General features: G+C 40.0%; 1 protein-coding gene across 1 annotated transcript; it reads right to left on the minus strand.

Annotated features, from left to right (window-relative positions):
* Positions 1–7,823: 7,823 nt before the first annotated feature.
* LOC114067069 (cysteine-rich venom protein-like) lies at positions 7,824–14,477 on the minus strand. Its single transcript, XM_027902255.1, has 7 exons — positions 14,418–14,477; positions 12,440–12,571; positions 10,876–10,966; positions 10,074–10,219; positions 9,359–9,453; positions 8,472–8,560; positions 7,824–8,092 (listed from the first exon to the last, which is right to left on the minus strand). The coding sequence occupies exons 1-7, from the start codon at positions 14,475–14,477 to the stop codon at positions 7,965–7,967; spliced, it is 741 nt and encodes a 246-aa protein (XP_027758056.1). The 3' UTR covers positions 7,824–7,964.
* Between the last annotated feature and the right edge of the window lie 359 nt (positions 14,478–14,836).

Raw genomic sequence — 14,836 nt, forward strand, 5'->3', positions numbered from 1 at the left:
AATTCCAGAGAATTGCATCCAGTTAAGCTGTGTTTGGCTAAAGTGGGACTTAAAGAGGAGCATGGTTGGCTTAAAAACTTGACTCTTTCATGTTTGGCTTTTATTGTGTGAGCCTTGCAAAGCAGGAATAAAATGCAGAATCAGAAGCTTTTGGTTGAGGTGTAACCCAAAGTTGCAGAAAAGCTGTGTGCAAGAGATAACGGGGCTCTTCTGCCTTTCACAAGGGCCAGTGAGCTGTTTGTACTGCTCTGCTGATAAAAAGGGCCTACCTCAGCTAAGATGGATGATTTGCATACACCTAAAAGCTGTACCTATTATCCTATGAGAGCAATAAGAAAGAGTAAAATAGCAACAATTAGATGTCTATTCTTAAATCTCAGATGGCACTTATAAAAGTTGCTAATGATAAGTTATGCATGTTTATTGACTTTTCTTATGTTTCTGTGTTTTTCTTACTGCCCACCAGTTCTCTGTGCTTACTCATAACAGGGCACTTGAGGTGGCTGTTCCTGCCAGCATGAAGTCCTTTACCAAATCTTGCTATAAGGGCAAGTCGGTGTTAAGCTTCTGAAAAAGGAATTCTTTGCTATGAGGGTGTTGAGGCACTGGCAAAAGTTGTAAACTTTAAAGATCATTTCATTCCAATGCCTCTTCCATGGGCAGGGACACCTTCCACTATCCCAGATCGCTCCAAGCCCTGTCCATCCCTTCCAGGGATGGGGCAGCCACAGCTTCTCTGGGCAACCTGTGCCAGTGCCTCACCACCCTCACAGCAAAGAAATTCTACATAATATCCAATCTAAACCTGTCCTCTGTCAGTTTGAAGCCCTTACCCCGTGTCCTGTCAGTACATTCCCTCAGAAATAGTGACTCTAGAGAACTATGACATTAGTTGATGTAACTGCAATGTTAAGTGTATTCATCTCTTTGCCTTGTCTGTAACAAGCTGAATTATAATCCCTGATGTGTGGCCCAGGATCTTTTTTTCCTTCGTATCAAATTCTTACCATTTTTCTGTGTTACAGAATTTTAAGGTGCCTATTCCACTATTTGTAAATGGCAATTTTGGTGTTTTCCATTTCCGCATTTTCTAAAAACTGTATAACCCCCCTTTCAGCTTTATAAATCCTCTTTATTTATTTTGCCACAGATGATCATTCACAATTATGCTCAGGAAAAGGCCGTGTTGTTCCTGCAAAAGTCCTATGCGCTCCATTTTTTTTAAGGAAAGGCCACATCACCTGAGTGATGACTCCAGAAAAACTTTGTGTTTCAACAAGAGAGCCTGTTTCTATCTCTTCCCCTTCATTGTGCCCTCCTGCTGAGAAGATTAAATACTTCTCTCTCCTCCAAATCCTGCAGGGTGCACAAACGGTACCGAAATCTGAAGTGAGATATATGATGCTAAGTTTGCCACAATAATTGCAATTCATGCATGGAGGGGCCAAGAGGGTTCAAAGGGTCAAAATCAGGGAATATTCCTCAGTGGAAAGGTCTGTTAGCTTCAATTTCCCTAGCTAAGGTAGATCCTGGGTTCCTTTGTACAAGGACACATCCACAGCAGCCAGACTGGAGGAGATGTCTGGTAGATTGAGCCACACCACAAACTAAACTCCAGCATAAACTATGTGGTTTGTACTTGTGTTAACACTGGTCCCCAGTTCTAATCATTTTGACCTTGGCACGAGCTGCAAATGTGGGTAGAACAATTAGTACATAACAAATTCCTACAAGAAACTCCCCTATTATTTGTTTTTCCTGTGTACGACTAACATCTCCTGCAGTTGCCTGAATATTGGGACAGGAGGGACTTTGGTTGCAGCTTGAGGGCTGACCAGATGAAAGCCATGATTTGTGACCTTCATAATTAATTTGCATGGTTGTTTTTTTAGCTGACAGGAAGGGGGTACTAAATCACTGAGTAACCAGAGGTAGCCCTGTGCTATTGAACTGACAAGATGAATTTATTATTTCCTCACAATGGGCCAAGAACAAATTCAATGAACAACTGCAACCCAACTTACTATCTAAAATACAACACTCCTTCCTGGACAAGCCAACACTGGAGGTACTACTGTGAATTGGGAGCAAATAGATGGGTATAGAAAGAAAAATAATTTCAGTGGAAAAATCCAGTCTCTGAAACATTCATGCTGTGAAAAACATAAGTTTTCATGCCATAGCTCATTAGATGCCACATAGTTCTTAGATACTCCCCATTTACCTCTAAAACATGCATAGCAGCATAAAATAACTCCTACAGGGATAGGTAAAAGTCTTTTGCACTGGTTTGTTCAACAGATCTGTCCAGATCTGCAATGACTCCTAGGGTGAAGCTGCTGGAATAATCTGAGCTGCAAAGGTTAAAGCTTGGTTTGTGACTTATTATGGTCAATATTATGTCAAAATCGTCTGGATTGGTTTCGTGTTCAAATGCATCCATCCTTATGTTTACTGATTACAGAAAGGATGGTCCAAGGCCAATCCAGGAGACAGGACAAAAAACAAAACCTAGAGACAGGCACGGATGAGACAGGTTGAGCCAAAACTGGGCTCCTGGGGCTGTGGCTAGGTGGTGGGAGAACCTTCAAGGGAGTTTGGTCAGGGACATTAAAATGAGTGCCCTGAGTGCTCTCAAACCTCCTCAGTGCTCATTATTAATTACTAAGTTTGATGATTGTTGATATTTCTGGTGATTTTTGCCTGTCCAGCACGCTTTCTAAATTTTTGGATGTCTTCTATACCTTATCACAAGTTTTTTCTCCCAATCTTTACCCTCTACAGCTTGCTTTCATTTCACTTTTCCCTCTTGATCCTTTACACATTTCATTTATTTCATTTCCATTGTCTCTTCTCTCCTTTCTGATGGATAAGCTGATTTCCTCAGGAACACTGATGTGCCCCAATCTGTGAAAGAAACATGATTGCTGCTTCAAACACCTTATTTATTGTGGCTGATTTTTTTTGGCCTCTTCAATCACCCAGCATTTGTCTGTTTAGGAATATGGAATTTTTAGGTCATTGAGGACTTTTCCTGCAATTGTAGGTAGGCTAGTACATACCACCTTAGAGAAATGTTTTTCCGTCTATTTGTAAAGTTTTTAAATTTGTTAACACAGTATATACATCCTTGATTTTGTGTTAAAAATTAAGAATAAAGACCAAGATGTTGAGAAACATCTCCTGCCATAAGAAATAGTGATACCTGCATGGGAACCACTCCTAAAAAAAACCCATCAACTTCAGAATCCGTTTCAAAAAAACAGGAGACCTTTTATATGTGTTTTGATACATTGTTAGGTGAGGGTGCAAAGTCTCCTCCACTGTGTGGCCAGAGTTGTACAGTCACATTTGCACAAGAGGTGAATCCATTCTTGCTTTGAATTTACAGAAATAATGTAATTTCTGTGCCTTAGAAACAATCGTTTTTAGAAACTCTCCCCTACTCCTCAGTGTTTCAGTCCTGTGCAAAAATCACAAGGGCTACATTTCAACTCTTGATGAAATAAACAAATTTTTGTCCCCTTAGGAATCACTTGCAGGAAACTTGAGTTATCATATGTGCCTGTCAAATAATGCTATATATCACTAAATAAAGATAACATGGTTTAAAATGTAATTCCTTATTATCTTCAGTATAGGTTTCTGGAATTTGATGACATCGGAAAAAAGACAATTTTCAGAAAATAAGTGAATGGTTTTACACACCCTAAAATAAAAATTGGTGTTTTAAAGTCAATTAATGACATAAAAAAATGTTGTGCTTCATGCAAAATTTGTCAACAAAATGAACAAAACCCTTGATTTGATTTTAGTGTGGCAGCTTGGGCTTTCCTCCTTTACTTCCACCACTTTATGCAGAAGTGGGAGGTAGAGAAAGAAGCAGAGGAGTGTTAAAGATGCAAAACAGAAAGCGACAAATATCGTTTGATTTGAACTGGTCATTTCCATTACTGTGGAAAAAAAAAAACAAACAACCAAGAAAGTGATGATAACCATTTTAAAGAGTCCATTTCATTTACTCATGTGCTGAGGCTCGGGTTGCTCGTCAGCAACAGAGTGAATAGTTAATATGGGCCACTTCCTAAATGTGGTGGATAGCATTTCCATGCCAATCTGCCGCCTCAACTTTTCCTAAAAACTGCCTTTCTCCAAGAGTTCCTATTGATGCTGGTGACAGAGTATCTCTGTTAGTCCTAGGGAACAGCCCAGCTATGGCACTGCACAGACCCCAGAGCAGAGGACTGAGCCCAGTGACCAGCCCATGAACCTTCAGATGTCACCAGTGAGTCGGTGTGGGAGGGAGTGGCACTTCCTTCCTTGTATCTCCTGGTGCCCCCTGTCCCCTTGACTTGTGGTCAAACTGAGATATAATTATACTGGAGGTGTGGCTATCAAATGTGATCCTATATTTTCCAGGTCTCAGTGCTTCATAGGCTCTTCCTCAGCGTTCACTAATTAATCTTCCTTGCCCTGAATGTCTTGGATTATCTCTGCGTTGCAGTGGGTGGGTCTGAAGCTCAAGGTTAAATGTCTTGCTCTCAGCCCAGAGCAGAGATAGTAGCTGTCAAGAAACTTCTTAATGAGAAAGTTCATCTCCTGTTTTTCACAGTTTAACTGTGGCCCTTACAATTAGAGGAACGCAATTTTTGGCAGCCTGGCCTAAAAAACTGTGTGCAGCCCAGGGGTGGGGAACATCCTTGCTCTGTCCTTGCTCTGATGGACCTTTGCTGTTTGGTCTTGCTCAACCATCTTGCCAGAGTTTTGCTTTTTTGAGGAATAAATTAGGCATCCTGACAACACAAATTTCTAATGGTGTGTGAAAATTTTCAATCCTTGCTTTCCATTTAGTACGAGGTCCTGAGGAAATGGCCTCAAGTTGTGCCGGGGGAGGTTTAGGTTGAGTATTAGGAAAAATTTCTTTCATGGAAAGGGTTGTCAAACATTGGGACAAGCTGCCCAGGGAAGGGTGAAGTCACCATCCCAGCAAATGTTTAAAAGGTATGTGGATGGGGACGCTTGAGGATGTGGTTTAGTGGTGAACGTGGTGGTGCTGGGTTTAGGGCTGGACTCAATGACCTTGGAGGTCCTTTCCAACCATAATGATTCTGTAAATCCCTGCTTAACCAGTTATTGTAGGTGAGATATGTTAAGGACATGATGTTTGATGGAAGATTTGTTGTAACATACCAATAGCTGGAGAAAAACAGGGAAGATACAGGTCAATGACTCTCAGCAAGACTTTGAGATACTGGAAGTGAAAGATCTTCCATTGGACTTAGCCCAGAGGCTGATTCTCAGACAGCCAAAATAGACAATAGGACTATTGCAGTTGGTGCATTTTAAATATCAAAAAATGCTCTTTCTTCAGAAGCTGTCAGACTGTTAGGTTACTTCATAACATTTGTTCAAAACTATGTTTAAAACCCTTGTCATGTAAATTGTCTGCTGAAGAGCTCTTACACCACTCCCCACAGATAAGGCTTAGACTTGTACCGTTGTAGTTGCTCTTATCATCTCTCAGCATATGTGCTTCTTGTGGGTATATCTGGAACCAGAATAGAAATTGTAAGAAATTCCTGGTGTTATTTGCTTCATGCCTGGACTAACACCTAAAAAGCAGCACAATGCAGCACATACCAAAAGCATATGCTAGTACCATAAAGAAACAACTGTCAAGACATCAGTATGAAAAATAAATGTGCAAAAATACAGTCAAAGAATGGAGAAAAATTTCATTTGACATGCTGGATCTTAGTGAATGTCATATTGCTTTTACCTCATCTGTGTGTGATAAACCCACACTCAGCAGCACCTCAGCCTTTCTAAGTGACCCAAGCACTCCTTGGTGCCTGTGCTAAGAGAAAGGAACATCCAAGGTAGCATTTCATCTCACCTGCTATTTGTTCTATTCCACATTGGTAGGGAAGCAGAATCTTTTGAAATCCCTCACAGAAGTTTAAAAGCTGTGCCTGGATACCCTGCAGTAACCGAGCTGGGTGCCTGGAGCTCCAGGGAGGCACTTCAGGTTGAAGAAGATCCCTTCGAGTTCCTGATGCTGCCATGCTCAGACATCATACCCAGATATCCAGCACACAAAAGCTGGATCTTTGGGGAGGCAACTCTCTCAGAAACCTCTAATAATAAAATAATTCCTTGTTAAATATTCATCAGCCCAGAGAAAGAAGGAGGAAAGGGGAAATGTATGCATGGAAGGAGTCTTAACACCCATCTCTTTGGTTTTAAGCAAAAAATAAGTCTTTGAAAATAACCCAGAAAACACCTGAAAGTTTCTCAGAAATTTTGTATACTCTGTAAGAGAGTTGAAGTTTCACAGACTAGTGTTTTCTGAGGAAAACGTAGTTTTCTTAGGAAATTTCAGCACAGCTTTGGTTTGAATTACACTTTCTACAAATGACAGAATCACAGAATGGTTTGAGTTGGAAAGGACCTTAAAGATCACGTCGTTCCAACCCCCCTGCCATAGGCATGGACACCTTCCACTAGATCAGGTTGCTGCAGGTTCCATCCAACCTGGCCTTGAACACTTCCACGAATGGGGCATCCACAGCTTCTCTGGGAAAACCTGTTCCAGGCCCTCACCACCCTCAGAGTTCAGAATATTTTCCTGTTATGTAATATAACCCTGCCCTCCGTCAGTGTGAAGCCATTCCCCCTTGTCCTGTCACTCCATGCCCTTGTAAAAAGTCCCTCTCCAGATTTTTTTGGAGCCCTGCATTGTGGCAAATAGTCTTGATGGTGAAACTGAGCTTCAGGCAGGTAGAAAATCAAGCCTACCAAAATTAGTCACTGATATGCTGGAAACCTTAATATGATGCTAGCAGTTGTTTTAATATGATAGTAATCTGACCAACAGAGACAGGATGAAACAATAGAGGAGAAGAAACCACTCCCAAACTGTTTCTATATATAGTGATTATTTATTCAGCCAATATTAACTAAGAAATTCTGTGCAAGCAAGTGTTAAAATCAGACCACGATAGGCCTAGAAATTTATTATCTAAAGGAAGGAGAAATCCTTTATACAGGCAGCAAAATGAAAAAGTGAAGCAGATCAATGTCTGGGCATGGCTCACCCTCCTGTGTCTTGAACCAGAATTGCAGTCCTAAGGAGAAAATGATTTTTATCTGTCTAAAATAGGAAGGGAAGGTGGCAAGCGGGATCTACCCAGCTCGGGGCTGGTATATGTGACTGGAGAGCTGTGGGAGGCCAGCAGCAATCCTGAGGAGGAGTTGCAGGGCCTGTGGGGCACCCTAGTGCATCCTGAATGGCACCAGGATGTATCACTTTGGAAAAGTGTAAGGAAGAAGATTAGTAGGGAGGAGCCATTTATGACCTGCACAAACAGATTTATCAGAAAGTTTGTGTTTAGGCCACAGAGTAAAAGTTGTCAGATTCAATGTGTGCCTCCTGTTTTGCCTGTACCAAAATTACATCCCTCTTTGCTCAAAATATCCATCAAGAATTTTCCAAATTAAAAAAAAAAACACCTTGATTTTTAAATAACTTTGATTAAAAGCTCTGTTTGTGAACCAGTGGTAAATCATGTGTTTGTTTAGCAGGAATACTTTACATTGACAATCAACAAAAAGGTAACAGAAGAAAGTGTAGTGGTATTTAACATATTATGCAAAACCCCCCTAAAGTGTTTTAAAAGTGTTTTTCCCATTAAAAAGAAATTAATCAGTGGCAGATCCACTCCAAGGAAAGCCACAAATAACACATCAGTAGCTTAAGCATAATTTTTACAAAGCCTAAAATAGTATCAGAACTTATTTTGGGGTACTAGTCTAATTTAGGATTAAATTAGGTCAGATTCCAGATAAAATTGTTACCTATAGGTTCAGTCTGAGCAGATGCACTGAGAGTGAATATGCTTTACAGTGAGTTCTATGCTTTTTTTATGAGTCTCACAGCAGCTGTAATGAAATCCACCAGGACTTTATATGATTTGAGTGGTGCATTTGCAGGTTGCAGGACACTTCTGCTTCACCAATGAGTGGCCACAGCCAAACAAAGTTTTCAGGTTCCTGCAGTTTCCAAGGAGGTCTTGATGCTTGCAAGGATTGGCTAAAATAAAAGAGAGAGAAACAAACATGTGAAATGTTAATTTAACACCACATTTTGAATTGATACTTCTGCATTTTCCATAAGATTCGAGTTTTTCTTCTCTGTACAATCTTTGCACTTTTCCTCTGCTGTTAGAATTGCTTGGATGTTATAGAAAGGGAATGCAGGTGGAAAGGTGGGGATCAACCACCTGGTTGAGATTGGAAGGGACCTCTGGAGGTCATCTGGTACAACCTCCCCCTGCTCAAGGGGCAGCTCCAGGATTTTTCATCCAGATAAGCAAGAAATAACTGTGCAAAAGTAAAATGCTACACAGGATCAACATCACTATCTGAGGTAATGCAATGCTTGTTTTCAGGAGGAGAATGGAGTCACTTACTGCAAAGCCCTTTGTCACAGTGGCCCGGACAGTCTGCACATTTTGGTCCACTTCTGTAAGGTGTAGCTATTTGCATTGCGTTATTTCCTCTGAAATTTGAAAGAAATACAAGACATGACAAGATTAACATGAAGCTCTGGGCAATTAACAGGAATTATCACAGTGAAAGGCATCCAGAAGTTTTTGGATAAAAGTATTTTTGGGGGCAGTCATGTTTTAGTTGCAGATATTCATAGAATACAATCAATTTGGTTTTAAATGAGTGGGGCAATAAGTTTTAAAGAAAAAAAATTAGCTGATTATTTGTATAACATTATCCTTTAAAAAATTATGTGCTATCTAGCTCTGTTTTTCTAACGGTTTGCAAGTGATTGGGTCTTAAAAGGCAATCACAGAGTCACAGAATCATAGAATTATTTGGGTTGGGAGAGACCTTGAAGATCACCTTGTTCCAACCCCCCGACAGGGACACCTTCCACTAGACCAGGTTGCTCAATAACCTCAGCAGATCCTTTCTGACACCAGCTGATTGAGATGGGCTATTTACCTCTGAATATTCATTTGCTGTTGGTTTTCACTTTGCATGTGATTTTCTGCTTTGTGGTCCAAATTATAGCATGGTTTATGCCTGATTCTGCCAGAGATACACCTTTGTTCATCTGCTGAAATTTCCCTGATAACTGTTTCAATGTGAAATAATATAAATATTGCTGTTCAACCTGCTCTTAAGACCACAACTCAAATTAGTATTTTTAAAATTATAAAAGGTCAAAGTAGACTGCACTTATTTTATCCTACACACGGCCAGTGGGGCACAGGGGGTTTTGGAAACATATCCATAATCCATAGTTATCCATATCCATAGTGAGTAAGCAGGCAGTACGTACGCAGGGCAGTATTGGCAAACGTAAAAGTACTTGTAGGAGTTCGTAGGGCAGTAGGAGACTGCACATCCCACCTGGTAACTGTTGTACCAGATTAGCTGTGGAATAAAAAATAAGCACATTATTTCAGTCATCTTTACTGAATTCTCAACAAAAAGCTCACGAAATAACTGAAGGTATTTTTTCTTTAATTTTTTTTTTTTCTATTCAGCTTTTAAGTTTACAGTGTAGTAGTCAGAAAGAATACATAGAAAAATGAGTTTATCATCTCCTCCAAGTGTTTTTGAACACATTTTCTGGAAGGAGACTTAACTTTATAGTCAAATACTTTCATCCTAGATATTTTGCTTTGACATTTCTTAATCGGGAATTTAATCCATATATAGAAAAATATTTATTACTAAATTAAAGCTATTAATTTAAAGGTGTTTCTAAATTAAAGATATTTCTAAATTAAAGGTATTTCTAAATTAAAGGTATTTCTACTGGATAGTGTTTCTCTTATGGACAACTCTTAAAAAATACTGGTTCCATTTCCTCATAATTAGATGGAAAAGAATTTTGATTTATCATTCATCTTTGGATCAGAATGTAAGTGATAGACAGTAGCTTGATGACACTGATAATTTTTAAAAATAATTATAAATAACTCCCAGCTGCCTTAAGTGTACTGCTATAATTTTGGTGTATCACTGCATTGTGTTTCAGTTCTCCTTACCTGAGTGTAGCTCTCGATGTTGACATTTTTGGAGGTTGGTCCGTATCCATATTTGAAATTGGAGGACTGACTGTACCATGTTTGGATTGTTTCAGGCCACGTTCTTGGGTAAGATGATAGCAGCACATTCTCACCACAGGTGACACCTGTGGTAGAAGTAATTCAGTTTTATTCCTTAGGAGACAAGCGAGCTGTGAGGTGGGAGGTGGGACAGAGGGGTTGGAGTTTTAGTGTTAAAAAGAAAAAAGTCTAGGATGCCAATCCCTTTGCCTTGTGATTTTAAGAAGAGGACCTCATCCTCTGAAAGCTGCAGGAAATGTAACTCTGATTTTGATGAACTTTCACTCACAGATAGACAACAAAACATTACACAAAAATGTCTATACTTAGTCACACCAACAGTCATCTGTGGCATTGTCTTGTTTCCAACAGGAGACAAAGTCGACACTTGAAAGGTACAAATACAGGGCAAGTACACTCTCTCTCTCTCCAGTTCCAACAAATTGTCTTTCAGGGTATTTATCTGACAAAGATGATGGTTTTGTGTTTAATAATCATAGAATCATAGAATTTTTTGAGTTGTAAGGGACCTAAAGATCATCTAGTTCCAATCTCCCTGCCATGTGTAGGGATGCCTTTTACTAGACCAGGTCCTAAAAAGGTATTCTAATAATAATAGCTATTCTAATAATCCTAAAGCTCTTCTACAACAGATTAAAAGTTATCCTTATTTCCATTTCACACTCCCAGGGGTCATCTGCAAACATTAACCCATCAGTTCAGGTTCCATCCTCGTCAATACCATTAAGGGTTCTCTGCTCCCTTGGACTGATTCTCATCTGACACTTATTTGCCCACTTCTGAGCACTTTTGGCAGCTTTATCACTCCACACCTGAAAGACACAAAGGAAGAAGTATCCAGGTCACAAATAGGTTAATGTTGTCCATGAGAAATAAAAAAAATGGGGAATGGTTTGGGTGTTGTACACTGAATGTTCAAATAGTCCTCAACAGAAAGAGAAGGAGTCATGCCAGTTTACACTCCTGGGGCACAGGAACCACATTTTTTCTACTCTACTCTTAAAGATTCCAGAGTAGGTAACTCTGCACAGTTATATCAGACAGCCCTTGATCTCCAGATGCTCCTGATTAATAGGATTTTTATAACATACTATTGCTTTCTGTCAGACTTGTGTCTGAGTGAATATTGCAGGCTTCAGTGCACTAAACAGTATTTTAGAACTGTTAGTAGAATTAGAACTGATTTTCAGTCCAGGTGCAGCTGAGATGGAGTGAGAGGCACCATCTGAGCTTTGAACCTGGGGAATGTTTGCAAGTCTCACTGTGCAGGCTTAACTACAAAGCACCAACCTGCTCATGGAATAGGGATAACAAAAAATATCAGGAGTGAAAGGGATTGGAGAAATGATGGGCAAGACAAACTCAGGTGAGGACAAATGGTTATATAGGTCTAGGTCTTTTATCTCCCCCCTGACAGTGTGTGATTCAGAAGCTGCTGCTTGGATTCCTGCTCCTCCTTTGCTTCACATGCTCTTCGCTTCATCCAGGGCTTGTGTTTTGCTTTTTAGAATTACAGAATCATAGATAGTTTGGGTTGGAATGGACCTTGAAGGTCATATAGTCCAATCCCTCTGCAATGAGCAGGGACACCTTCAACTAGACCAGGCTGATGCTCCATCCGACCTGTCCTTGAACACTTCCAGGGATGGGGCAGCCACAGCTTCCCTTGGCAATCTCTGCCAGTGTTTCACCACCCTTTTAAAAAATCTTCTTCCTATATCTAATGTAAATTAACCCTCTTTTAACTGAACACCATTACCCCTTGTGCTATTGCAAGAGGGCCTGATAAAATATTTTCCCTCATCTTTCTTACAGACACCCTTTAGGTACTGGAAGGGGCTCTAAGGTCTCCCCAGAGCATTCTCTTCTCCAGGCTGAACAGTCCCAGTTCTCTCAGTCTGTCTGCATAGCAGAGGTGCTCCAGCCCTCTGACAGATTTTTTGGTCTTCCCTGGACTCATTCTAGCAGTTCCATGTCCTTCTGATGTTGGGAACCCCAGAGCTGGAGTCAGCTCTGCAGGTGGGGTCTCATCTGTGGGGGCAGAAGGGCAGAATCCCCTCCTCTTCCCTTCTGCCCACACTGCTGGGGAGGAGCCCAGGACACAGTTTGTTTTCTGGGCTGCACGTTGGTGTTTCTGGCTCATGTTGAGTTTCTCATCCATCAACACCCCCAAGTCCTTTTCAGGGCTGCTCTCAATCCCTTCATCCCTCAGCCTGCTTTGCTACTGGGGTTTCTCTATCCTCTCTTTGAAGGGAAAAGCAGGCAAGTTGTAATGCATGGCTTACCATCTTCAACATGTTCCTGGCCGTGGGAAATACAGATCTACGTATTTCATTGTGCTGATCAAGGATCTCTTTTTGGTTTTTAGGCTTAGAATGAGGAAAGGAGAAAATTTTCGCTCCTTTATATGGAAAATTCTGGAAAACAATAACAAGGTCCCAGTTAACAGAAGCCTAATAAACAAGACAAATTATGAGCTTCTCCTCAGTACAAAGTTTCTTTGAAATTCTCAAAATTCTTTTATTTGTTCTTCTATTATTACAATATTTTTTTTCTTCCCCCCTTGATTTGAACTGCACCTTTCATTCAGAGATGTGACCTTGAATGAGATTTGTAGATAGGAATTCTGCCTTCAGATTTCTCCAAATCAAACATGGAGAAAACTCAGCTCTGGAACCAAATCTCAAGGCTGACTTAGACCTGAAAAAAGCACTGAAAAAAGCCTCTAGGTCTTGTGTGTTGTGAGCTTTGTAAGTATGTGAGCTTTGTAAGTATGTGAAGCTGCATTAGAACTCAGGGCTGTTTGCAGACCTTCTGAAGGTCAAGAGAGCAATGAATGACTCGGGTTGTCTCCTAAACAACGTTGTCAGGGCATCAATCCTTGCACAGAAAAGGTGCTGCAATCCTTCCAATGCAGTTTTCAGACTAAAACATCCCTCAGGAAAAGGTTCTTCCTGCTTAATATCTAAACCTGAGGCATCTCGGCCTAAGATAGACACCTTCACTGTCGTTATCAGTGGGCACAAGAAGCTCAGCCTATAACATATGCACTTGATTATAGAACTGGAAAAAACATTTTCTTAAGTACCTCTTTCTCCATTAGTAGTGAGACTGACAGAGATCTGAGCAACTAATACTTTGGTGCTGAAGTCAGTGAGATGGGTTCTGCCACTGGTTCTAGTTACTGGTTTGTCTTATTTAATTCTAGATATGCATAGAATATTCATAGAATAGATGTAAATATCCAAAAGTCATCTCAGTTTACATTTATGGCCAATGAGAAAAACCTAAAATGAGACTAAATTTTGAAATTGCCAAATATTATGAATGGATCCCACTGCTTTGCCTTCAGAGCTCAACTCTAGGTTTTAAAGAACGTAGTCAGTGGCTTAAAATGGCATCTAATGCCATCTGCAGGGTCCAGAGAGCCTTAGATATGCTCAGAATGCTGTTCAGGAAAGGTGTAGCTCACTGTACAGCCACCTGTGAGTGGCTCAGGGACCCTGGAGAGTCTCAAACTGCACTGAGACACATTTGGGCAACTGAACCTACCCTAAGAAGAAGTGTAGTACATCTTGTTTAATTTAAGACTTTTGCAGTGGTAGAAATAACAATTCAGCCAGTTATTTTAGACTGCTACTATATTCAGGTAAAAACTTAGGGCATATTTCCCCTGAGATTTACTGAAGAAAGGGATTATTTTGTCCCTGAAGTACTTATTTCTTTTAATTCAATAATAAGATCTTGATAAATAGCTCACATTCAAATCCCTACATAGTAGATCTCTACATTTTACAAGGTTAATTCTCTCTAAAAGGTTTAAAAATCAGATTTCTGGTTCTTAGCTACATGGTATATTTGTGGAATATGTGTTTTTAAAATTAATCTCATATAGGGAAGAGTATTTTGATAGGCAGAATCACAGAGCAGTTTGGTTTGGAAGGTGCCTTAAAGATTCAGTAGCTCCAAACCCCTTGTCATGGACAGGGACACCTTCCACTAAACCAGGTTGCTCAACCAATATAATAACAATAACAATAACAATAACAATAACAATAACAATAATAATAATAATAATAATAATAATAATAATACAAACCTACAAAAATAAGAGCTCATCTTTAATGTGTTATATTAACCTGTTAACAATAATTTCACCCCTGAACTGTAAATACCTAGAGATCACTAGACCAGACTACACCAGGTCAGATACCTACACAATGGGCTCAGATATGGCTGTTTTTCATAGATGAATATTCCTACCTGTCCATCACACTGGTGTAGCAGAGCAGCCAGGAAAATGATTGCAGTTAGTAGATCCATTTCTGTAGGGGAAAAAAAACAACCACAAACAAAACCCCCAAATCCATTAATCTCTGTTCCATATAGTTCATGGCATAATGTATTATGTGAGCAAGATGCAGAACTGTTGCAAAGTCAAGCCTGAACAAAGTAGTTTATTTTAGTGGATCCTGAGTATAAATTTGATGTGCTGAAACTGTGCAAACGAGTGTGTGGTGGTGCAAGGGCACCACTGTTTCCTATAGACAGAAGATTCCACCTTGCATTGAAGCAGGGACTGTAAGTAGCATAAAGGTGTGTGTTACTTGGATCAGCGCCCCTTTGAACTTCTTTATTCAAGATATCTTGAATTTGCAGCATTTCTTTCATCTTTGCTTCCT

Source organism: Empidonax traillii, unplaced genomic scaffold (genome assembly GCF_003031625.1).
Source record: "Empidonax traillii isolate 1590-97213 ecotype Southwest subspecies unplaced genomic scaffold, ASM303162v1 scaffold856:size409766, whole genome shotgun sequence".
Classification (NCBI taxonomy): Eukaryota; Metazoa; Chordata; class Aves; order Passeriformes; family Tyrannidae; genus Empidonax; species Empidonax traillii.

Bases quoted from the DNA above. Each gene is read 5' to 3' on its own strand.
- LOC114067069 (XM_027902255.1), bottom strand. From the start codon at position 14,477: ATGGATCTACTAACTGCAATCATTTTCCTGGCTGCTCTGCTACACCAG. The intron at 10,967-12,439 runs GTAAGCCATGCA...TGTGTCTTTCAG, and splicing joins CCAGGAACATGTTGAAGATG to GTGTGGAGTGATAAAGCTGC. The intron at 10,220-10,875 runs GTATTGACGAGG...CTTCTACCACAG, and splicing joins GGAGCAGAGAACCCTTAATG to GTGTCACCTGTGGTGAGAAT.